Below are 26558 nucleotides of genomic sequence, written 5' to 3'. Positions count from 1 at the left end.
GGATGGATGGATGAAGAATGGATGTTAAATGGATGGATGGATGATGGATAGATGGATGATGGATGGATAGATGGATGGATGGATGGATGGATAGATAGATGGTTAAATGGATGAATGGATAGATAGATGGATGGATGGATAGATGGATGGATGGATGGATGAATGATGGATGGATGTAAAATGGATGGATGGATGATGGATGGATGGATGGATAGATGGTTAAATGGATGGATGGATGATGGATGGATGGATGAATGGATAGATAGATGGATGGATGGTTAAATGGATGGATGGATGGATGGAAGATGGATAGATGGATGGATAGATGGTTAAATGGATGGATGGATGCATGATGGATAGATGGTTAAATGGATGGATGGATGATGGATGGATGGATGGTTAAATGGATGGATGGATGGATGGTTAAATGATGGATGGATGGATGGTTAAATGGATGGATGATGGATGGATGATGATGGATAGTTAAATGGGTGGATGATGGAAAGTTAAATGGATGGATGGATGGATGGATGATGGATGGATAGTTAAATGGATGGATGATGGAAAGTTGGATGGATGGATGGATGGATGATGGATGGATAGTTAAATGGATGGATGATGGATGGTTAAATGGATGGATGATGGATGGATGATGATGGATAGTTAAATGGATGGATGATGGAAAGTTAAATGGATGGATGGATGGATGATGGATGGATAGTTAAATGGATGGATGATGGAAAGTTAAATGGATGGATGGATGGATGGATGATGGATGATAGTTAAATGGATGGATGATGGATGGCTAGTTAAATGGATGGATAGTTAAATGGATGGATGATGGATGGATAGTTAAATGGATGGATAGTTAAATGGATGGATGGATGGATGGTGTAGTCCAGTAGAGCTGATGATGGAGGTCTGAGGACACATGAAACTACAACACACAACAAGGAGCCTCCATCTTCTTCTTCTGTTTATTAACAAACATCAACACAGCTGATGACATCACAATCTACAATGCAAACAGCCAATCAGCTGCTGCCATCACACTTCAGCTTACACAGCGTGTGTGTCAGTGTGTTAGTGTGTGTGTTAGTGTGTGTGTGTGTGTGTCAGAGTGTGTATCTGCTGTCTCCAGTGTGTGTTCCAGGTGTGTATTTCACTCAGTCGTCTTCGTTTGTCGTCGTCTGAACGAGACAGCTCCGACCTGACCATCTGCTCGAACCGCTGACACACACACAAACGCGCGCGCACATACACACACACACACACACACACACACACACGTTAATCACATTAGCTGACATTATGTGTGTGTGTGTGTGTGTGTGTGTGTGTACCTTCACAGCAGCATCTCTCTGCTCGATGACAGCCAGATGTCCCACGGTGCACCTGGTCGTGGTGATGGATGCTGTTGTTGCCATGGTAACACTGGATGGCAACAGGTACGGGATACCAGGCCAGGTCCTGACACACACACACACACACACACACACACACACACATACGCTCTGATACTGTGAAGCAACTGGAGGCTTTTATTGTGAAAGAGCTTTGTTGTAATGATGTCACAGCTGTGACGTCAGACGTTACCCGCTGACCGTGCAGGGTTTCCGTCCTGTTTCAGCTCCCGTCTCAATGGTAACAGCGGTGTCTTGGTGCTTGTGTGCCTCTGTTTCTATGGAAACACAAACAGGAAACAACTGAATGACTTGAAGTGAAAGCTCAGAACCTGAATGTTTTCTGAATGTTACCTGAATTCTCCTCAGATTGAGGAGGAGCAATGTGGTTTTCGTCCCGGACGCAGAACCGTGGACCAGCTCTTTACCCTCGCCAGGGTGCTGGAGGGGGCATGGGAGTTTGCCCAACCAGTCCACATGTGTTTTGTGGATTTGGAGAAGGCTTACGACCATGTCCCCAGGGGCATCCTGTGGGGGGTGCTCCGGGAGTATGGGGTTGGTGGCCCTTTGCTAAGGGCCATCCAGTCCCTGTACCAAAGGAGCATGAGTCTGGTTCGCATGGCCGGCAGTAAGTCAGACCTGTTCCCGGTGAGGGTTGGACTCCGCCAGGGCTGCCCTTTGTCACCGGTTCTGTTCATAACTTTCATGGACAGAATTTCTAGGCGCAGCCGAGTGGTGGAGGGTGTCAGGTTCGGTGACAAGAAGATCTCGTTCCTGCTCTTTGTGGATGACGTGGTCCTCCTAGCTCCATCGAACAGTGACTTCCAGCTCTCGCTGGGACGGTTCGCAGCCGAGTGTGAAGCGGCTGGGATGAGAATCAGCACCTCCAAGTCTGAGGCCATGGTCCTCAGCCGGAAAAGGGTGGATTGCCCACTCCAGGTCGGGGGGGAGGTCCTTCCTCAGGTGGAGGAGTTTAAGTATCTCGGGATCTTGTTCATGAGTGAGGGTAGGATGGAGCGGGAGATTGACAGGTGGATTGGGGCGGCGTCAGCAGTGATGCGGACGCTTAACCGGTCCGTTGTGGTGAAGAGGGAGCTTAGCCAAAAAGCAAATCTCTTGATTTACTGGTCGATCTACGTTCCAACCCTCACCTATGGTCATGAGCTCTGGGTAGTGACCGAAAGAATGAGGTTGCGAGTACAAGTGGCCGAAATGAGTTTCCTCCGCAGGGTGGCTGGGTTCAGCCTTAGAGATAGGGTGAGGAGCTCGGACATCCGGGAGGGACTCGGAGTAGAGCTGCTGCTCCTCCACATCGAGAGGAGCCAGTTGAGGTGGTTCAGGCATCTGGTAAGGATGCCTTCCGGACGCCTCCCTTAGGAGGTGTTTCAGGCACGTCCAGCCGGGAGGAGACCTCGGGGCCGCCCCAGGACACGCTGGAGGGATTACATCACCCAGCTGGCCTGGGAACGCCTCGGGGTTCCCGCAGAAGAGCTGACAGAAGTGGCTGGGGAGAGGACTGTCTGGGCTTCTTTGCTGAGGCTGCTGCCCCCGCGACCCGGACCCGGATAAGCGGACGATGACAAGGACGACTATGAGTACGAGTACCTGAATGTTTTCTGAATGTTTCCTGAATGTTGTCTGAATGTTTCCTGAATGTTTCCTGAATGTTATTTGAATGTTTTCTGAATGTTACCTTAAAGATTTCTGAATGTTTCCTGGACGTTACCTTCAGGTGTGACCAGGAGGTTGAGCTGAGAGAGCAGCTGCTCTGTGAGAGACGCCAATGATGTGACAAACTCCTCCCCTCTGGCTCGCACACACACCTGGACACACAAACACACCTGTTACTGACTCCCTGCTGCAGGTCTGACAGGTACTGATGTGAACAGGTGTCTCACAGACTCTGCCCCCTCCTACCTGTAGTTCCTGGTGTGTGCTGCAGACGGCACTGTGCAGCTGCTGCTGTCTTAGCTCCTCTCTGCTGTTCAGACTCTGAAACTCGTCATTTCTGAGAGACACTCTCAGCTGACGGATATTCACACGCTGAGAATGGACAGGTGAGAATGGACAGGTGAGGACAGACAGGTGAAGACAAACAGGTAAAGACAGACAGGTGACAATGTCTTCAGGTGAGACCTTCTGCTCCTCGCTGGACGCCAGCATCTCCTCCATCTTCAGTCTGACTCTGCCCACCTCCTCTATAAGCCCTGCCACCTGCTGTCGCTCATGGTTACTGATCAAAACTGCAGGTAAAGAGTGAAGCAGCTCCTCAAACATGGACAGCTGAGTCTCCAACTCTGAGACCGACAGACAGGTAGAGACAGACAGACAGGTAAAGACAAGTAGAGACAGACAGACAGGTTGAGACAGATAGAGACAGACAGACAGGTAGAGACAGGTAGAGACAGACAGACAGACAGGTTAAGATAACATGTCAGTGTGTGTCTTGTCCTGGTGGTTGCAGTGGTCAGTGGGGGTGGCCTCCACATACTTGTTTCCTAGCACGATGAAGCCGTGACCCGCCCCACTCTCCCCCCGATTGGCTGACCAATCCAACCAATCAGGGGGAGAGTGGGGCGGGTCATTCCTTCGCCATCCTAGGAACATGGAAAGTTGTGTCTCCTACCCTCTCTGCTTGTGCTCAGAAACTTCCTGGTCTGCTCCTGGAATCCCAGCAGCCTCTGCTGCATGCTGTCAGCCCATTGGTCCAAACTGTCAGGAACCAGGAAGAACTTGCTGAGACCACAACGATCGCAGCGGTAGAAGTCCTGACAGACAGACAGACAGACAGACAGACAGACAGTTTCATTAAAGCTGAAATGAATCCATGTCCCTGTCAAGACGCTCCACAGACAGTGCGTCTCTGTTACCTTGGCAACCTGCAGGAGGACATCACTGGCTTTCCACAACACAGAGTTCAGGGTGGAGCTGAGGGAGCTGAGACACAAACACATAGGTGATCAATATATTGACTGTCAGGTGATTGACAGGTGATCAGCAGGTGACTGAGAGGTGGGACTCACTGTGGGTTCTTCTCTGGTTCTGCTCCAAACACCTGGAACCTCCTGTTAGACCTGGCTGACCTGCAGCTCCTCTTCACACTGACACACAGGTTAAAGACAGTGACTGTAAGCCCAGAGTTCTGACTGACAGGCTGCTTTACCTGTGTATGTGTGTGTGTATGCGTACCTCAGTGTGTTGACAGACTCTGTCCCTCTCTGTTGGACATGTGGGACAGTTGGACTCTGACCTGTGGACACACAGACTTCTGTCAGTCTGTCAGATTAATCAGGTCCAAGGTTTTATATTTAGACATGTTTTTAATGAGAGTCTGACTGCATCTGCTCATCTGCTGATCCTGGTCCTATCTGATACACCTGTTCCACTGTCATGGGCTGGTTAGCATTGTTGCCTCACAGTAAGAGGGTTCCTGGTTTGAACCCTGAGGTGGGGGAGCCCTTCCGTGTGGAGTTTGCATGTTCTCTCTGCGTCAGCGTGGGTTTCCTCCAGGTGCTCTGACATGTTCTCCCTGTGTCAGCGTGGGTTTCCTCCAGGTGCACTGACATGTTCTCCCCGTGTCAGCGTGGGTTTCCTCCAGGTGCTCTGACATGTTCTTCCTGTGTCAGTGTGGGTTTCCTCCAGGTGCTCTGACATGTTCTCCCTGTGTCAGCGTGGGTTTCCTCCAGGTGCTTTGACATGTTCTCCCTGTGTCAGCGTGGGTTTCCTCCAGGTGCTCTGACATGTTCTCCCTGTGTCAGTGTGGGTTTCCTCCAGGTGCTCTGACATGTTCGCCCTGTGTCAGTGTGGGTTTCCTCCAGGTGCTCTGACATGTTCGCCCTGTGACAGCGTGGGTTTCCTCCAGGTGCTCTGACATGTTCTCCCTGTGTCAGCGTGGGTTTCCTCCAGGTGCTCTGACATATTCTCCCCGTGTCAGCGTGGGTTTCCTCCAGGTGCTCTGACATGTTCTCCCTGTGCCAGCGTGGGTTTCCTCCAGGTGCTCTGACATGTTCTCCCTGTGTCAGCGTGGGTTTCCTTCAGGTGCTCCCACATGTTCTCCCCGTGTCAGCGTGGGCTTCCTCCAGGTGCTCTAACATGTTCTCCCTGTGTCAGCGTGGGTTTCCTCCAGGTGCTCTGACATGTTCTCCCCGTGTCAGCGTGGGCTTCCTCCAGGTGCTCTAACATGTTCTCCCTGTGTCAGTGTGGGTTTCCTCCAGGTGCTCTGACATGTTCTCCCCGTGTCAGCGTGGGTTTCCTCCAGGTGCTCCGACATGTTCTCCCTGTGTCAGCGTGGGTTTCCTCCAGGTGCTTTGACATGTTCTCCCTGTGTCAGTGTGGGTTTCCTCCAGGTGCTCCCACATGTTCTCCCCGTGTCAGTGTGGGATTCCTCCAGGTGCTCTGACATGTTCTCCCTGTGTCAGCGTGGGTTTCCTCCAGGTGCTCTGACATGTTCTCCCTGTGTCAGCGTGGGTTTCCTCCAGGTGCTCTGACATGTTCTCCCTGTGTCAGCGTGGGTTTCCTCCAGGTGCTCCCACATGTTCTCCCTGTGTCAGCGTGGGTTTCCTCCAGGTGCTCCCACATGTTCTCCCTGTGTCAGCGTGGGTTTCCTCCAGGTGCTCTGACATGTTCTCCCTGTGTCAGTGTGGGTTTCCTCCAGGTGCTCTGACATGTTCTCCCCGTGTCAGTGTGGGTTTCCTCCAGGTGCTCTGACATGTTCTCCCTGTGTCAGTGTGGGTTTCCTCCAGGTGCTCCTCCTCAGGTTGCGTGAGTTTTTACCAGCTGATACAGACATTAAAGTAGTTCTAATACTACAGTAAATCATTTTAAAAACTTCATCTAGAAATCTGATGATTTAAATCAGAGGAACTGTCAGGATCATAAATCTGATCAGATATTTGATGACATGTGTCAGTTATTAACAGAAGGTTACCAGCAGCTGGCGCTCTCTCTGCTCCCTCTGGATCCTGGATCAGACTCAACCTGACGGGTTCAGAGGAGAAAACATTCACTCTCGTCATCATCACGTATCACACACAGCACTTGTACTTCCTGCAGTGTCTACCAGCTCAGAGACTTGACAACGTCCACCAAAGGGTCTTCGAGGATGTCCACAGCCGTCCTGCTCGTCTGAGGAAGGGCGGAGCAGACCTGCGTCCTGGATTTATGACAAGCTGAGCGACGTTCCTGCAGGGTGGACTCCTGAACACACACACACACACGCGGGCGGTCGTCAGCCACAGAGACAGAAAGTAGATCACAGGATTTCAGTAGTCTCAGTAGTTTAGAGGAGATATTCAGAGTAAAGAAACAGCTGAGAAACTAACCAATGAGATGTCCAGATACTGACTCCGCCTCCTGAGGTCTTCACTGACTGAGGACAGGAGACGACACACCTGATCTGTACACACCTGCACAGACAGACGGACGGAGAGACAGAAAAACAGCTTGAACCAGCAGCTGACATATCACATCAAACTACACTACAGAGCTGATTCAGGATGACTGTGACAACACACACACACACAAATACTACAGCTGTAGTACTATGTGTACCTGTATGTACGTGTGTGTTCAGTGTGTACCTGTGTGTACGTGTGTGTTCAGTGTGTACCTGTGTGTACGTGTGTGTTCAGTGTGTACTTGTGTGTACCTGTGTGTACTGTGTGTTCAGTGTGTACCTGTGTGTTCAATGTGTACCTGTGTGTACCTGTGAGTTCAGTGTGTACCTGTGTGTACAGTGTGTACCTGTGTGTACCTGTGTGTTCAATGTGTACCTGTGTGTACAGTGTGTGTTCAGTGTGTACCTGTGTGTACCTGTGTGTTCAGTGTGTATCTGTGTGTTCAGTGTGTACCTGTGTGTTCAGTGTGTACCTGTGTGTTCAGTGTGTACCTGTGTGTACCTGTGTGTTCAATGTGTACCTGTGTGTACCTGTGTGTTCAGTGTGTACCTGTATGTTCAATGTGTACCTGTGTGTACCTGTGTGTTCAATGTGTACCTGTGTGTTCAATGTGTACCTGTGTGTACCTGTGTGTTCAGTGTGTACCTGTGTGTTCAATGTGTACCTGTGTGTACCTGTGTGTTCAGTGTGTACCTGTGTGTTCAATGTGTACCTGTGTGTACAGTGCATACCTGTGTGTTCAATGTGTACCTGTGTGTTCAATGTGTAACTGTGTGTACCTGTGTGTTCAGTGTGTACCTGTGTGTTCAATGTGTACCTGTGTGTACAGTGTGTACCTGTGTGTTCAGTGTGTACCTGTGTGTTCAGTGTGTACCTGTGTTCAATGTGTACCTGTGTGTTCAGTGTGTACCTGTGTGTTCAGTGTGTACCTGTGTGTTCAGTGTGTACCTGTGTTCAATGTGTACCTGTGTGTACCTGTGTGTTCAGTGTGTACCTGTGTGTACCTGTGTGTTCAGTGTGTATCTGTGTGTACCTGTGTGTTCAATGTGTACCTGTGTGTACAGTGTGTACCTGTGTGTACAGTGTGTACCTGTGTGTTCAGTGTGTACCTGTGTGTTCAGTGTGTACCTGTGTGTACCTGTGTGTTCAATGTGTACCTGTGTGTACAGTGTGTACCTGTGTGTTCAGTGTGTACCTGTGTGTTCAGTGTGTACCTGTGTGTTCAGTGTGTACCTGTGTTCAATGTGTACCTGTGTGTACCTGTGTGTTCAGTGTGTACCTGTGTGTACCTGTGTGTTCAGTGTGTATCTGTGTGTTCAGTGTGTACCTGTGTGTTCAGTGTGTACCTGTGTGTTCAGTGTGTACCTGTGTGTACCTGTGTGTTCAATGTGTACCTGTGTGTACCTGTGTGTTCAGTGTGTACCTGTGTGTTCAATGTGTACCTGTGTGTACCTGTGTGTTCAGTGTGTACCTGTGTGTCCTCCATCATCTTCCTCAGTTCCTCCAGTCTGCTGGTGATGGCCTCCTGCTGCAGGTTACTGCAGGCTGCCTGCAGGGATCAAACACACACTGTGACTGTCCTACACACTCTATATACTCTATTTATTTTGTACCCTGTTCATATACTGTACACACACACACACACACATATATATATATATATATATATATATATATATATATATATATATAGTCACAGTCTGTGCTGCAGCCTCCTCTCTCTCTCTCTCTCTCTGGTGTGCAGCAGTCTGACTGCAGCTGCTATTAATGTTCAATCTTCTCCAGGTTCTAAAACCAGGCTCCGACTTCAGCACGTCGCTAGATCGTAGACTCTGCTAACCAGTCAGTCACGTTCAAGCCACTCTGTTACTCCTTCACTATTGACTCACTTGTTACTACCACAGCATTCTCCTGGTTTGACTCCTGCCTCCTGCTCCACTCCTTCTCCACCTGTCAACCATCTGGAATCACGTCAGCTGTCCCCTACACTGAAGCACCTGTTCACCTGAGAAACCACCAGGACCTCATCTACTCCGTTCACCACTCTGGAACCTCTCGGCCAACTCCCCTGCTCCACTTCCCTACCTCAGACTTTTGACTCCCAGTACTCCCCCAGTCAAATATTTACTAATAAATCACTGACTCGATCCTGCTCCCAGTCTGAATCTCTGCCTGCATTTTGGTTCACTAGACTTGTTCCTTAACGTACAGTACAGGCCAAAAGTTTGGACACACCTTCTCATTCAATGCGTTTTCTTTATTTTCATGACTATTTACATTGTAGATTCTCACTGAAGGCATCAAAACTATGAATGAACACATGTGGAGTTATGTACTTAACAAAAAAAGGTGAAATAACTGAAAACATGTTTTATATTCTAGTTTCTTCAAAATAGCCACCCTTTGCTCTGATTACTGCTTTGCACACTCTTGGCATTCTCTCCATGAGCTTCAAGAGGTAGTCACCTGAAATGGTTTCCACTTCACAGGTGTGCCTTATCAGGGTTAATTAGTGGAATTTCTTGCTTTATCAATGGGGTTGGGACCATCAGTTGTGTTGTGCAGAAGTCAGGTTAATACACAGCCGACAGCCCTATTGGACAACTGTTAAAATTCATATTATGGCAAGAACCAATCAGCTAACTAAAGAAAAACCAGTGGCCATCATTACTTTAAGAAATGAAGGTCAGTCAGTCCGGAAAATTGCAAAAACTTTAAATGTGTCCCCAAGTGGAGTCGCAAAAACCATCAAGCGCTACAACCAAACTGGCACACATGAGGACCGACCCAGGAAAGGAAGACCAAGAGTCACCTCTGCTTCTGAGGATAAGTTCATCCGAGTCACCAGCCTCAGAAATCGCAAGTTAACAGCAGCTCAGATCAGAGACCAGATGAATGCCACACAGAGTTCTAGCAGCAGACCCATCTCTAGAACAACTGTTAAGAGGAGACTGCGCCAATCAGGCCTTCATGGTCAAATAGCTGCTAGGAAACCACTGCTAAGGAGAGGCAACAAGCAGAAGAGATTTGTTTGGGCCAAGAAACACAAGGAATGGACATTAGACCAGTGGAAATCTGTGCTTTGGTCTGATGAGTCCAAATTTGAGATCTTTGGTTCCAACCGCCGTGTCTTTGTGAGACGCAGAAAAGGTGAACGGATGGATTCCACATGCCTGGTTCCCACTGTGAAGCATGGAGGAGGAGGTGTGATGGTGTGGGGGTGTTTTGCTGGTGACACTGTTGGGGATTTATTCAAAATTGAAGGCACACTGAACCAGCATGGCTACCACAGCATCCTGCAGCGACATGCCATCCCATCCGGTTTGCGTTTAGTTGGACGATCATTTATTTTTCAACAGGACAATGACCCCAAACACACCTCCAGGCTGTGTAAGGGCTATTTGACCAAGAAGGAGAGTGATGGAGTGCTGCGGCAGATGACCTGGCCTCCACAGTCACCGGACCTGAACCCAATCCAGATGGTTTGGGGTGAGCTGGACCGCAGAGTGAAGGCAAAGGGGCCAACAAGTGCTAAACACCTCTGGGAACTCCTTCAAGACTGTTGGAAAACCATTTCAGGTGACTACCTCTTGAAGCTCATGGAGAGAATGCCAAGAGTGTGCAAAGCAGTAATCAGAGCAAAGGGTGGCTATTTTGAAGAAACTAGAATATAAAACATGTTTTCAGTTATTTCACCTTTTTTTGTTAAGTACATAACTCCACATGTGTTCATTCATAGTTTTGATGCCTTCAGTGAGAATCTACAATGTAAATAGTCATGAAAATAAAGAAAACGCATTGAATGAGAAGGTGTGTCCAAACTTTTGGCCTGTACTGTATATATATCTCTCAAGCCTTTGTACTCCCCAGTCCCACAGGTGGTATGGCAGCTCCTCCTGGATAGTGTGACGTGTGTGGTTGTGCTGCTGCCGTGGTCCTGCCAGATGCCTCCTGCTGCTGCTGCCATCATTAGTCATTAGTCATACTTCTACTGTTATTATACACATATGACTATTGTCACACATGTATACTGCCAGATATTAATACATACTTTCAACATATTGTACCACAGTAGCCAGAACTATAACTATAATATTATTACTTTCAATAATGTTGTTGTAAGCTACTGTCATTACCTGCATCTCTCTCTCTCTCTGTCTCTCTCTCTCTCTCTGTCTCTGTCTCATTGTGTCATGTGGATTACTGTTAATTTATTATGCTGATCTGTTCTGTACGACATCTATTGCACGTCTGTCCGTCCTGGAAGAGGGATCCCTCCTCAGTTGCTCTTCCTGAGCTTTCTACTGTTTTTTCCTGATCAGCTGTGAGGGTCATAAGGACAGAGGGATGTCGTATGCTGTAAAGCCCTGTGAGGCAAATTGTGATTTGTGATATTGGGCTTTATAAATAAAATTGAATTGAATATTAAGTACTGTTAACATCCTGTATCCATCACACTGGTACCTGCTCCTCTGTTATATTCATGATTTATATGAACACTAAACATCCAGTGACCAAACACACCTGAACTGTTACAGTGGAAACACTGGAGTTCTGAGGGACAGACAGAGACAGACCGAGAGAGAGAGAGGGATGGACAGACAGACAGATGGACAGACAGACAGGTACCTGTGCCTTGATTTGAATTCGTGTGCTGCTGCTGATCTTCTGGATCTCCTCCGTGAACTCCAGCTCAGACCTGAGCAGGGACAGTTTCTCCTCCACCCGTCCAGATGCCTCCTTCATCTGCAGGAGGAGGGACAGGTCAGTTTGAGGGCGAAGCTCTGAGTCTGTAATCAGTCTGAGTCTCTGTTAAAGTTCAGACCTGCTGTAAACTCTGAGACTCAAACAGCTCCAGCTCAGAGAAGATGGACTCCTCTGTCACCCTCATCTGTCTGGTCTCCTCCTTCAGCCTCCTCTGGAACTGCTTCACCTCCTGAGGAGCAAAGTCTCCTCCTTCACTGAACAGCCTGAGGGAGGACAGATGTCAGGTGACTCCTGTTAGGTGACTCCCGCAGGTGACTCCTGTCAGGTGACTCTTTCAGGTGACTCCTGCAGGTGACTCCTGTCAGGTGACTCCTGCAGGTGTTCCAGCTGTTACCTGAAGGAGGTGAGGAGGTGTGTCGTTTTGTTTCTGACCTCCTGCAGTCTGAGCTGGACGCTCCGTCTGAAGTATGTCTGAATCTGCTGGGTGTCTTTAATATGTTGATCCAGACAGTCTTGCAGGGCAGAGCTAATAGCCTCCAGCCTACAGAGACAGACAAACAGACAGACAGGGTGTAGTAACACAGTGTAAACAGATTGTCAGCTGACCATGGATCAGTCGTTACCATTGACGGCTGTCAGCTGACTGGTTATCCTCCTCCATGTTGGATAGACTGACAGTGAACTCCTGGTTCCTCCTGCTGATGGAGGTCTGCAGCTCTTGCAGCTCCTCCCTGCAGGAGTCCAACACAGCTGACACCTCCTCACAGTGAGTGTCCACCTGCTGTCTGTGGAGCTGCAGCTCAGCTAACACACACACACACAGACACAGATACAGACACACACCGTCATGTGTTATTGTACGATGTGATTGGTACCGTTTGTATTGTCACCATGGTGACAGTAGTTTTAAATCCACACTGACTGTGACCATCTCTGTTCTCAGAAGCAGCTGTCTGTCAGCAGGAGCTCCTGCAGAGCTGAGAGGACAAAAAAAACAGACAAACTGTCTTCACCAGGCTGACTGACAAGACAGACAAACTGTCTTCACCAGGCTGACTGACAAGACAGACAAACTGTCTTCACCAGGCTGACTGACAACAGACAGACAAACTGTCTTCACCAGGCTGACTGACAAGACAGACAAACTGTCTTCACCAGGCTGACTGACAGCAAACAGACAAACTGTCTTCACCAGGCTGACTGACAACAAACAGACAAACTGTCTTCACCAGGCTGACTGACAGCAAACAGACAAACTGTCTTCACCAGGCTGACTGACAGCAGACAGACAAACTGTCTTGACCAGGCTGACTGACAAGACAGACAAACTGTCTTCACCAGGCTGACTGACAAGACAGACTGACAAGACAGACAAACTGTCTTCACCAGGCTGACTGACAAGACAGACAAACTGTCTTCACCAGGCTGACTGACAGCAAACAGACAAACTGTCTTCACCAGGCTAACTGACAGCAAACAGACAAACTGTCTTCACCAGGCTGACTGACAGCAGACAGACAAACTGTCTTCACCAGGCTGACTGACAGCAGACAAACTGTCTTCACCAGGCTGACTGACAACAAACAGACAAACTGTCTTCACCAGGCTGACTGACAACAAACAGACAAACTGTCTTCACCAGGTTGACTGACAACAGACAGACAAACTGTCTTCACCAGGCTGACTGACAACAAACAGACAAACTGTCTTCACCAGGCTGACTGACAGGAGACAGACAAACTGTCTTCACCAGGCTGACTGACAAGACAGACAAACTGTCTTCACCAGGCTGACTGACAAGACAGACAAACTGTCTTCACCAGGCTGACTGACAACAGACAGACAAACTGTCTTCACCAGGCTGACTGACAAGACAGACAAACTGTCTTCACCAGGCTGACTGACAGCAAACAGACAAACTGTCTTCACCAGGCTGACTGACAACAAACAGACAAACTGTCTTCACCAGGCTGACTGACAGCAAACAGACAAACTGTCTTCACCAGGCTGACTGACAGCAGACAGACAAACTGTCTTCACCAGGCTGACTGACAAGACAGACAAACTGTCTTCACCAGGCTGACTGACAAGACAGACTGACAAGACAGACAAACTGTCTTCACCAGGCTGACTGACAACAAACAGACAAACTGTCTTCACCAGGCTGACTGACAGCAAACAGACAAACTGTCTTCACCAGGCTAACTGACAGCAAACAGACAAACTGTCTTCACCAGGCTGACTGACAGCAGACAGACAAACTGTCTTCACCAGGCTGACTGACAGCAGACAAACTGTCTTCACCAGGCTGACTGACAACAAACAGACAAACTGTCTTCACCAGGCTGACTGACAACAAACAGACAAACTGTCTTCACCAGGTTGACTGACAACAGACAGACAAACTGTCTTCACCAGGCTGACTGACAACAAACAGACAAACTGTCTTCACCAGGCTGACTGACAGGAGACAGACAAACTGTCTTCACCAGGCTGACTGACAACAGACAGACAAACTGTCTTCACCAGGCTGACTGCCAGCAGACAAACTGTCTTCACCAGGCTGACTGACAGCAGACAAACTGTCTTCACCAGGCTGACTGACAGCAGACAAACTGTCTTCACCAGGCTGACTGACAGCAAACAGACAAACTGTCTTCACCAGGCTGACTGACAACAAACAGACAAACTGTCTTCACCAGGCTGACTGACAGCAGACAGACAAACTGTCTTCACCAGGCTGACTGACAGCAGACAGACAAACTGTCTTCACCAGGCTGACTGACAGCAAACAGACAAACTGTCTTCACCAGGCTGACTGACAACAAACAGACAAACTGTCTTCACCAGGCTGACTGACAGCAGACAGACAAACTGTCTTCACCAGGCTGACTGACAGCAAACAGACAAACTGTCTTCACCAGGCTGACTGACAGCAGACAGACAAACTGTCTTCACCAGGCTGACTGACAGCAGACAAACTGTCTTCACCAGGCTGACTGACAGCAGACAGACAAACTGTCTTCACCAGGCTGACTGACAACAAACAGACAAACTGTCTTCACCAGGCTGACTGACAGCAGACAGACAAACTGTCTTCACCAGGCTGACTGACAGCAGACAGACAAACTGTCTTCACCAGGCTGACTGACAGCAGACAGACAAACTGTCTTCACCAGGCTGACTGACAACAGACAGACAAACTGTCTTCACCAGGCTGACTGCCAGCAGACAAACTGTCTTCACCAGGCTGACTGACAGCAGACAAACTGTCTTCACCAGGCTGACTGACAGCAGACAGACAAACTGTCTTCACCAGGCTGACTGACAGCAGACAAACTGTCTTCACCAGGCTGACTGACAGCAGACAGACAAACTGTCTTCACCAGGCTGACTGACAGCAAACAGACAAACTGTCTTCACCAGGCTGACTGACAACAAACAGACAAACTGTCTTCACCAGGCTGACTGACAGCAAACAGACAAACTGTCTTCACCAGGCTGACTGACAACAAACAGACAAACTGTCTTCACCAGGCTGACTGACAACAAACAGACAAACTGTCTTCACCAGGCTGACTGACAGCAAACAGACAAACTGTCTTCACCAGGCTGACTGACAACAAACAGACAAACTGTCTTCACCAGGCTGACTGACAGCAGACAAACTGTCTTCACCAGGCTGACTGACAACAAACAGACAAACTGTCTTCACCAGGCTGACTGACAACAAACAGACAAACTGTCTTCACCAGGCTGACTGACAGCAGACAGACAAACTGTCTTCACCAGGCTGACTGACAGCAGACAGACAAACTGTCTTCACCAGGCTGACTGACAGCAGACAAACTGTCTTCACCAGGCTGACTGACAGCAGACAGACAAACTATCTTCACCAGGCTGACTGACAGCAGACAAACTGTCTTCACCAGGCTGACTGACAGCAGACAGACAAACTGTCTTCACCAGGCTGACTGCCAGCAGACAAACTGTCTTCACCAGGCTGACTGACAGCAGACAAACTGTCTTCACTAGGCTGACTGACAACAAACAGACAAACTGTCTTCACCAGGCTGACTGACAGCAGACAGGCAAACTGTCTTCACCAGGCTGACTGACAGCAGACAAACTGTCTTCACCAGGCTGACTGACAGCAGACAGGCAAACTGTCTTCACCAGGCTGACTGACAGCAGACTGACAAACTGTCTTCACCAGGCTGACTGACAGCAGACAGACAAACTGTCTTCACCAGGCTGACTGCCAGCAGACAAACTGTCTTCACCAGGCTGACTGACAACAAACAGACAAACTGTCTTCACCAGGCTGACTGACAACAGACAGACAAACTGTCTTCACCAGGCTGACTGACAACAAACAGACAAACTGTCTTCACCAGGCTGACTGACAGCAGACAAACTGTCTTCACCAGGCTGACTGACAGCAGACAAACTGTCTTCACCAGGCTGACTGACAGCAGACAGACAAACTGTCTTCACCAGGCTGACTGACAGCAGACAAACTGTCTTCACCAGGCTGACTGACAGCAGACAGACAAACTGTCTTCACCAGGCTGACTGACAGCAAACAGACAAACTGTCTTCACCAGGCTGACTGACAACAAACAGACAAACTGTCTTCACCAGGCTGACTGACAGCAAACAGACAAACTGTCTTCACCAGGCTGACTGACAACAAACAGACAAACTGTCTTCACCAGGCTGACTGACAACAAACAGACAAACTGTCTTCACCAGGCTGACTGACAACAAACAGACAAACTGTCTTCACCAGGCTGACTGACAGCAGACAGACAAACTGTCTTCACCAGGCTGACTGACAACAAACAGACAAACTGTCTTCACCAGGCTGACTGACAGCAGACAGGCAAACTGTCTTCACCAGGCTGACTGCCAGCAGACAAACTGTCTTCACCAGGCTGACTGACAGCAGACAGGCAAACTGTCTTCACCAGGCTGACTGACAGCAGACAGGCAAACTGTCTTCACCAGGCTGACTGACAGCAGACAGACAAACTGTCTTCACCAGGCTGACTGACAGCAGACAGACAAACTGTCTTCACCAGGCTGACTGACAGCAGACAGACAAACTGTCTTCACCAGGCTGACTGACAGCAGACAAACTGTCTTCACCAGGCTGACTGACAACAAACAGACAAACTGTCTTCACCAGGCTGACTGACAGCAGACAAACTGTCTTCACCAGGCTGACTGACAGCAGACAAACTGTCTTCACCAGGCTGACTGACAGCAGACAGGCAAACTGTCTTCACCAGGCTGACTGACAAGACAGACAAACTGTCTTCACCAGGCTGACTGACAACAGACAGACAAACTGTCTTCACCAGGCTGACTGACAGCAGACAGGCAAACTGTCTTCACCAGGCTGACTGACAGCAGACAGGCAAGCTGTCTTCACCAGAGGTAAACTGGTTGATGGGCATTTTAAGTAACTTCCATATTCGAGTAAATGCATTAAATTCTTATAAAGTACTCCAGTACTTTAAAAATAAAAAGTCTGAAGTAAGAACAGGAATGTAAAATGGCCAACAACAGAAAACAAGAGCAGTTTGGAATTCATTTATTGAACCAGGTTTTAATTAGCCCATTAAACCATAAACTGAAGGGTAACATGAGAAAAATCAGCTAACTGTCTGTCGCTGCCGTTAACATTACACAGGTTAGACGCAGCTCTGAAGGAATGTCACTGAGCTCAGAGTCAGCTTGCCGTCTGCCCATTAGCACGATCTAACATAGCAGCGGCGGCTAATGTCCTACACCAAAGAGTTTAACTTGCCAGTCCTGACAAACTCACACCAACACTGAAACAGCTCAACTGTTGTTAAACTCATTAATAACCTTTAAGTAAAGTTAGCAGTGTGATGCAAACAGTTAGCCCTGTGTGTGTGTGTGTGTGTGTGTGTTACCCAGTCGTTGTTGGTATATGTGGTTCTCGATGTGTTCAGGGTTCAGCTGCTGCAGTTGGACCTCCTGCTCCAAACGCACCACCTCCTTCCTGTCTGTAACCGTGGCAACGCCCCAGCTGAGTACATCATGGAAACGCTGCTCCAGGTGATCAAAGAACAGAGTCCTCATCCTGGACATCACACACACATGGTCAGGACGCTCTTCTGTCGCCATGGTGATGTGTGTGTGTGTGTGTGTGTGTGTGTGTGTACCTGTTCAGGTTGTCTGTGAGCAGCTCCACAGGAAACAGACTCAGGTGAGTTTTCTGCTGCAGGTTGAGGGTGGGGCATCTGAAGGTGGGGCCACTATAGGTCACACCACTGGGTGATGTAAATGTGACATCACTACTGGTGTCACAGAGATCCAGGAGAGAGGACTCCGCCTGCACAAACACACACACACACACACACACACACACACACACACACGTGTTTGTTCTGGACCGATCAGATTTTGGATCGTTGTTGATCGATCATTGATCAATAAATCAATAATCTGTTTTACGTTTTACGATTCATTATCTTGGAAATGTAATGGCATACCACTCACTTTGCTTTTTGTCTCTCTCTCTTTTCTTAGGCTATTCTCTTGTAGTTATCTGTGTACTTATTTCTCCAATGCGCTATTGTGACTTGTTTTAATTGTTGGGTGTTACCTGTATTGTCCTGTCTTTGTTGTAACTGGCCTGTTTTGGGCGGTTATTTGTGAAATGTTTGGCGTATTGTTTTGTAATGTCATCTGTTTACGTTGTTGCATCAGCGCCCCTTAAAAATGAGATGATGCATCTCAAGGGGTTTATCCTTAATAAACTTCGAATAATAATCAAAATTTCACCTCAGTCAGCCAATCCTGAGAGGGCTGGGTGGGGTCAGTGTCATTCTGACATCTGATTGGACGACTCTGTGGCGTCTCCTCTGGTTTCTGTGTTTCAGCTCCGCCACTGGTTTCTACACAAACAGACCAGTTCAGACTGGAACAAACCACTTTAACACCAGGACCAGTTTATCGCTGACCACAGACTGACCTGACTGGGTGGAGAGGGTGGATGATGGGTGGAGCTTCTGCAATTCTTCTGGACTCTGAGGAGGAAGATCAGTTTATTATTGTCCGCTCACTGTTTACTCCAGGAAGAGTCCTTTAACCAGGAAATGAGTTAGCATGTTAGCATGTTAGCACTTTCAGTTCCCTCATCTTGAAGTCAATGTGTTTTTGATTTGTTTGTTTTTGTTTGTCACAGAGTACTAACATCTGTTAGCTCATCAGTGTGGACACATGACTGTACTATAACTGAGAGATGGGGGCTGGTTTGTTGCCATGTTTACCGGTTTGTAGGTGTGGTCGAGGTGGAAGAAAGAGCTGAGGCTGCTGCTGTAGGAGAGGAGCTCCTCCAGGAGGACTGAGGGGAGACGATTCAACACCTCCCACTGATCAGAGACACACTGTCCACAGCTGCGCGCGCACACACACACACACACACACAGAGGAAGTGAAACTCTACACCTTCACATTAAAAGCCTTGTTTCTGTTTCTCCACCTAAAATAAAGTCTGTAGATATTTGAACTGATCTGAGAGCTGAATGTTTGATCCCTGCAGTCACACACAGTGGAGGCTAACTCTACATTAGCATTAGCATTAGCATGTGTCCTGCACTACCTGGATTTGACATCTTGCAGGTAGTGGACAGTTTTGTCCAGAGACCTCTTCAGAGCCTCCTCACTGCCCTCCTGCCGGAGTCGTCTCAGCAGGTCGTCCAGACGCACCTTCTTCCTCTGACAACACAACAGCAAAACATCATGGGAGAGCCGCCAACCAGCTGACACATACCATTTCAGGGGCTCACCTGTGTGTGTTGCTGTGTTCAGACTCACCTGTATGTGTTGCTGCTGTGTGTGTCTGAGGTCGTCCAGGTGTTGTTGTAGGTCTTCCTTCTTCCTCTCTAACCTGTGGTTGTGTGTCTCCCATTGCAACGCTGCTCCTTGCATCACAACAAACACACACCTGCTGATACTGAAGGCGTGACGGGCCACAGAGTCACAACACAGCTGCAGACAGACAGACAGACAGACAGACCGACAGACAGACAGGCAGGTCAGGTTACAGCTGTTGAGTCGGTGAAATGTGAATTCTCAGAAAGGTCTGTATGTGACTGACATCTAAAGCAGCCAATCGCTCTTCATCTTGTCTCTGGTGTTGTCCAATCAGAATGAGGAGCTGAGAGCTGACGATGTTGTTCACCTCCTCCTCAGCCAGCTGCAGAGCAGAAAGCGCCTCCTGCAGGAGACCATGATGAAAACAACAATAATAATAATAATCAATACCAACACCTCCTCATGTGACCTGAACTGACACCAGGTCAGATTTTAATATTTGCCTCTCGGACCGTTGTCTTTCAGTCTGTGACTGAAACAGGTCTGTGTTATTTAACCTAATGTGATTTATCATCAGATAACTTCATATTTAACACAAACCCCATATGAATCTTAAAAAAAACAAGCTGCAGCATCTGGCACGTTAAATGGAAACGGACCCCCCTCATGGAGCCAGACCTGCAAGGGGAGCCAGCGAGCATCTGGTGGCCGAGCCTTGATCCGCAGGGCTCAGCCGCCACACCCTGAAAGAACAACACAGAGCTATCACTCACAGGGACGGGTGTTGGGGTAATGTGCAGCGTGAGCTGGGCGGCAGGTGAAGGCGGGGATATAAGCGTGCTGACCCCTGGAATCACAGACTGGCTTTGAGGATGTGAAACATCACCTCTCTGGTGGGGAAAGACTGGGGATATTGTTGAGAGGTGGAAGGAGCACTTTGAGGAACACCTGAACCTGACCAGCACATCCTCTGTGGAGGAGGCAGAGCCTGAAGACTCAGGGAACTCTCATCCAGAGTCTCTCCTGGCCGTGGACCAGTGGACCAGTGGACCAGTGGACCAGCTCTTTAATCTTGCAAGGCTGCTAAAGGAGGTAATGGGAGTTTGTCCATCCAGTCATCCTTGTCTCTGATTCTGTTTGTGATATTCATGGACAGGATCCAGTGGCCGAAATGAGTTTCTTTTGTAGGGTGTCTGCCCTCAGGATCCTCCAGGACGAGCTGGGAAGTGTCTCTGAGGAGAGGGATGTCTGGAATACCTTGTTAAGCCTGCTGCTCCTGAGACCCCGATAAGATGATGAGGACGGATGGATGATCTATAACTTACTATGATATAATTTAATCTAGTATATCGAACTTTCATAGATTAAAATATAATGTGTGTTTGTTACCTTACAGCGCTCCACCTCAGCCAGTCGATCCTGCCACTTCTGTTCATAACAGCACCGCAGCTGATGGAGGAAGTCAGTGTGGAGACTGTCTGAACACACGCACACACACACACACACACACACACATTGATGTGAAGAGGCTCCACAGTAAAATAAACAGGTGGATGGAAACACAAACACAGGTGTGTTACCGATCTGTTGATTGACGGCTGTCAGCTGGTTTGACCAATCAGAGACCAGAGCAGTGGAGGGCGGGACCAGAGAGCTGAAACACAGACACTGATTGGATGTCTGAACCAAACAAACTGAACCAATCAGAAGACAGAGTCTCTGTTGTTACCTGATCTTAGAGATGATGTCATCACGTTGTCCTGTCAGGTCTTGCATCACCAGCTGACCTGAGACCAGCTGACCTGAGTCCACCTGACCTGAGACCAGCTGACCTGAGACCAGCTGACCTGAGTCCACCTGACCTGAGACCAGCTGACCTGAGACCAGCTGACCTGAGTCCACCTGACCTGAGACCAGCTGCTGCTCCTCGTCACTGCAGCAGAGCCTCCTACAACAAAAACACAGCTGACACAAACTGCAGTACGACAGTGTTTCTACTCATACTGCTGCATTATCATCGGACCTGTCTATAACCTGGTTCCACCCACCTGAAGCGGTCTATAACCTCGATGACCCGACTCCTCCTCCAGCGGCTCAGACAGTCCTCCCAGTGCAGGTGGAGGAGTGACTCCTGCTGCAGGTTCTCCTCCTGAAGGAGTAGCAGCAGACGAGCCACGCTGCGACGGTTCGCCAGGAGAGACTGATTCAACATCTGGGACGCAGAGAAGAAGTGTGATGGTCAGAGGTCAGGGGTCAGGGGTCAGTAAGGTCATCACCCTGCAGAGCCAGAGAGCAAACGTTTTAAACGTGCTCATGCGTGAGTTTGAGAGGGCGGGGTATCTGTCAATCTTTTTTTAATGTGGCCAATCAGAGGCTCAAAATCCCCTGTCAGTCAAACACTTACAAGGTTTTATTTCGGCCAATCACTTCACAGCAGTGGGAGGAGTCAACATTTCAACTAGCTAGCTATGCTAGCGCTTGTTAGCATCTGTGTATCAACTCCCCGATCATAACAGGAAATAGTAACTTCAACCACTGCTCGTTACAGGAGGCCCACCGTGAGATAACGTGTTATGTGTTTGAATTATTGGACAGTTAACGGACAATGGATCATAGCTGTTTGTTTCTGAGTTTCTAAGTTAGCTACTGCAGCTAGCATGCTAGCTAAGTTAGCTGTAAATTCATCTGTTTTCACTTTTAAATGATTTAAAACGTTGCCGTGTGTTGATACTCTGGCGAGGGTTAATGTTGGAAAGGATGTTTCGGAGGGACGACTCCGTCTGTCTGAGGACAGGGACACAAAACCTCCAGGGACAAAAAAGACCATGTCCATGTCTCCACATCCAGGGGTGTGTGGACACTAGAGGAAAGCCGACAGACCCCGCCCACTGACGTCCCGCCCTCCCTCTGGTTCTTGTAGTGGAGGAGCACATCACAGCCTGGGTCAGCAGGTCTGATGGAGGCTGTTCAGGAGCTCAGAGTCAGGACGCTTGTCTTATTTGCTCTCCGGGGATTTCATGTCCCTGTCCTCAGGACGGACGGTCTTGTCTTCCGGATCATTTCAGCACTAATCCAAGACAGACGGCAGACGGAGATGTTTTCAATCAACATATTAGAGTGTAAACTTTTCAGCGAGCTAACGCTGCAGCCTGAAACAAACATGAATGATCCATCGTCTGTTTGATCATCTGAACACAGAACACGTCTCCTCTCAGAGCTCCTAAAATGATCCTATGTTCTGTCATGATCCAGGATCCAGGAGCTGATCAGGAGACAGTGTTAGCTAACGAGCTAGTGCGCTAGGTAGCAGTAAAGTTTTCTACTTTAACTTTAAACAAACACAAGGCTAACGTTATATTTACAACCATCTTAAATATATATTCAAGGATCAAACTGAGGGTCTGATACTCGCACATGCACGTCTAAAATGGCGGCTTGCCGGCTGTACAGGTGGATGTTTCCCGGGTTCAGAGGTCAAAGGTCAGAGAGTTACCGTGGCCTCGGCATGAACCAGTCTGCAGACGTCAGGTGGAGACAGGAAGTTGATCTTCTGCAGCAGGTGGAGGAACGTCCTGAGCACGAATTTAATCTACAGGACAAAAGTAGGAAATAAAGACTCACCTGATAAAGAATGTCTGTAAAATATAAATATAATGTTTTTATTAAATGTAAAGAACCACTGAACTGCAGTTTATCTTCCTCTCTCTGAGGGTTTTAAAAATGTGATTCATGTAAACTTATTTTTAATATTTATCTTTGATCACATGAACTGAATTTGATTTAGTTTGTTGTTATCAGCAGCTTGTTCACCTGTTAAATTAAGTTTGTATAAAATCAGATGATAAATCTAAACTTTATGTTCATGTCCTTCCTGAGGAGGAGCTGCTGCTGTCTGACCTTGGCGGCTCGCTGAGTCTCTGATTCAGTGAGTTTGTGGTTCAGCTCCATGATTCTGATCTTCTTCATCTTCACCTCCTCCTCCACCTCCTCCCAGAGAACACACACCTCCTACACACACACACACAATCACATTGTCAGTCAGGATGTTTATTAAGTTTTTTGCCCCAAAAGATCAATTTAGTTACAAATATTCAAGAGCTTTGATCACAGCTCCTGAAGAGAGTCTGTCATATTGCAGCAGCTCCATCATCATACAAGCTCCCTCAGAGGACACGCCCCCTGTACCTGCACGCTGAGGTGATCCAGGTGTTCCATTCTGTCCTTCAGGTTGTTCAGTCTGAGGTCCACGTCCTGCAGAGAGGACAGCAGCTCCACACTGATGGTCCTCGCCTGAGACTCACACTCCTGAAACACAATATGTAAATTAGTACACACACTGCTCTAACCTGAGCTAACTCAGGTGTAGTTTATACGTACCTGTGACAGGTGTGTGAGTTCTGTCTCCAGCTGTTTCAGAGCTTCTTTGTGTTTTTTGTTTTTTCTCTCCGTCAGTCGTTCGATGATGTCAGAGCTCGGCTGATCGACCACTGAAGGAGAGACAGAGAGGGGGTGGAGCTTCAGCTGTGAGGACTGAAAACATCAGTGAACCTGTGAAACTCCTCACCTGCAGACTGAGACACTGTGATGTGTTCAATGTCTCTACGTAAAGTCTGTACAAATGACCAATGAGACATATTTCAGCCCTCACTCATCTCACAGGAGTCTGATCGTCTGTACAGAGGTCACATCCTGATGGATTCTGGGTAATATTCCAGGTGACGTCTGAGGTCACAGGTCACGTAGTGTCCACTTCAGGATCTGTGACGACATTTATTTATATATGATTATATCAGATACGAACCCACAGAGTCAGGAAGTCTGCTGACATCATCAACGTCATCATCATCATCATCATCCACCTGCTGCCCCCTGCTGGAGGGAGGACACAACAACCTGATGGACAGACGGACAGACGGAGACATGATGTTGAATATGTTATTCATGGATGTACAGTACACGCCAGACAACGGAGTGAGCGTCCCTCTGTCTGTCTGTCTGTCTGTCTGTCTGTCTGTCTACCTGCTGGTCGTGCTGCAGTGTGTGACGCTGTCCTCCGCAGACAGACAGTCTGTCCTTGTGTCTTTGCGTCCAGCCAGCAGAGATCTGGACAGCTGGACCTACAAAACACACAAACAGGAACACACAGTCAGTGTGAATCACAGCAGCCAATCAGAGCTCAGTACCACAAATCAATCTGAACTGTGGGTCACCACGCCCACCAGTGGGTGGAGCCTGCGCACCAGCTCACAGCTACTGTAACTTAGTCTGGGGCCGTTAGTGGCCGTTTTGGTAAGGAACCGGAACCAGGGCGAGTGAGACAGGATCCGGAATTCGATGGATGCGCCTTTCCGTCAAAATAAAAGCACCAAGCTAATAAAAATGCGGTGAAAAATTTAAAGAATATAATTTACAAGAAAAGCCCCAAGCCATTAAATTGATCGATTTTATTTATTTATTTTTTAAAGATATTTTTTGGGGCATTTTGGCCTTAAATGTATAGGACAGACAAGTGTGAAAGGGAGGGAGAGAGAGAGACATGCAGCGAAGGGCCACAGGCTGGAGTCAAACCCGGGCCACTGCAGCTACAGCCTTGTACATGGGGCGCCTGCTCTACCACTAAGCCACCGACACCCCAAGTTAATTGATTTTCTTACACCCCTCATCACCCCAAAATGATGGTGCGCCAGAATTTAAAGCTTTACTTTGGTGAACACTTTTACTTTGATGAATTTGGTGAATTCCGGATCCGCGCTCTAGACCAGAACCAGAATCCAGACAAAATTCAGAGTGAATGGAAACCACGCTCTGCGCCGTACGTGAAGAGCCTGGTGACGCGAGGCTACACAGAGCTCGTTAAAGTTCAGTGGAGAGAACTGATGATGTCATCCAGGTGTTGAAATAACATCACACTGTGACATCACTGCTCCTGCAGGTAACTATCTGTCCACCTGTTTGAGGTCTGAACCTGGAGACGGTCACACTGGGACCTTTAACCTTCACTGAGACACTGACACAAGGTTTAAATGTGAGAACATCAACAAATCAAACACAGTGACAGGAAGTGAAAAGGCTGTGACGTCAGAAACATGTAGAGGTGTAACCTGCTGCAGAGTGACAGGAACTCAATGACCTTTGAACTGTGACCCACCTGAGCGTCAAACAGCTGCCGGTAAACCTTCCCGCTGGGCACCGCTCTGCTCTCACACATACCGGTGATTTAACGGCAGTTAGCCCCACCAGGTCGAACCGGACCCGGGCTGGAGGTCTGTTCCCCGGGCTGGAGGTCTGTTATTCCTCGTTGAAATTAATCTGTTCGGTGGAAAATGTTTTTCTCTCCGGTCGTCATCGTAAAAAGTCCGTTAAAGTCAGACTGTCGGTTCCTGCTTCTATCAACGGACGTTTGTGTTTCTCCGTCACCATGACAACGAGCGTGCCGAACGCTTTGCAACGTTCAATGTCCGCGAAGAAAATTGTACATCCTGCTACTCTAGAAAAATCACTTTAAACAGCTGCTGAAGAAAAAAAAACGGAGTCAGAGTTTAACATGACATGTCTTTAATGAGGTGAACTGTCCCTTTAGACCAGGTGTTCACAACCTGTGGGTCGGGAGCCCCCCATGGGGCCCCCAGATTTATCTGAAGGGCCACACGTGACTACAGAGAAAAGACAGTAAGGGAGTGTTCTGTACTTATCAGAGGAAGGGGGGCTGAGGTGTGACCCCCTACAACATAAATTAGTTTTAAGATTTTTCATGTTTGAAAGTTAAAAGTTTAAAAAGTCTCAGTTTTTCACTCTTGTCATGTTAACAGACAGATTTTAAATGAGACGTAGAACAAAGTGATTCTGATTTCCTGCCTGAAGTGTTTGTCACACATGACGTGTCCAAGGACCGTTGGAAATCTGAAAGTCTAATGATAATTTCTGTTACAGTTTCTTATTATGATAAATGGTAAAAATAACAATTACCAACATATTTTAAAGAAAAGAAAACGACAGATTTTTACAGATAACATGTCAAAATCTGCACAAAGTTTTACAGAGCAAAAAATTCTGCGAAAAAAAAAATCACCAAAAATGTATAAAACAAAACAAAACATAACAAACACCCCAAAAAGCCAAAATCTGCAAAAAAAAAAAAAAAATGTAAGTAGAAAAAAATCACAAAAAATATTTTAAAAAAAAGGAAAAAACATGTTTA

The 26558-nt window shown here is 48.0% G+C and overlaps 1 protein-coding gene across 1 annotated transcript; it reads right to left on the bottom strand.

Moving 5' to 3' along the window:
* Positions 1-865: 865 nt before the first annotated feature.
* On the bottom strand, positions 866-26480 carry ccdc180 (coiled-coil domain containing 180). Its single transcript, XM_078171123.1, has 37 exons — positions 25509-26480; positions 24380-24477; positions 24162-24253; positions 23738-23847; positions 23546-23665; positions 23258-23368; positions 22854-22949; positions 21409-21572; positions 21090-21308; positions 20941-21014; positions 20750-20838; positions 19644-19763; positions 19361-19534; positions 19146-19261; positions 18814-18940; positions 18516-18570; positions 18326-18438; positions 17704-17873; positions 17452-17621; positions 12130-12310; positions 11901-12047; positions 11625-11769; positions 11429-11545; positions 8271-8348; positions 6725-6808; positions 6463-6599; positions 6331-6380; positions 4593-4653; positions 4427-4504; positions 4274-4340; positions 4030-4171; positions 3540-3700; positions 3321-3446; positions 3130-3226; positions 1597-1681; positions 1344-1470; positions 866-1230 (listed from the first exon to the last, which is right to left on the bottom strand). The coding sequence occupies exons 1-37, from the start codon at positions 25566-25568 to the stop codon at positions 1096-1098; spliced, it is 4296 nt and encodes a 1431-aa protein (XP_078027249.1). The 5' UTR covers positions 25569-26480; the 3' UTR covers positions 866-1095.
* Positions 26481-26558: the final 78 nt, after the last annotated feature.

Source organism: Epinephelus lanceolatus, chromosome 9, assembly GCF_041903045.1.
Source record: "Epinephelus lanceolatus isolate andai-2023 chromosome 9, ASM4190304v1, whole genome shotgun sequence".
Classification (NCBI taxonomy): Eukaryota; Metazoa; Chordata; class Actinopteri; order Perciformes; family Serranidae; genus Epinephelus; species Epinephelus lanceolatus.
Note: the sequence above shows the minus strand (reverse complement) of the source record. Positions and strands in the feature narration are given on the sequence as shown.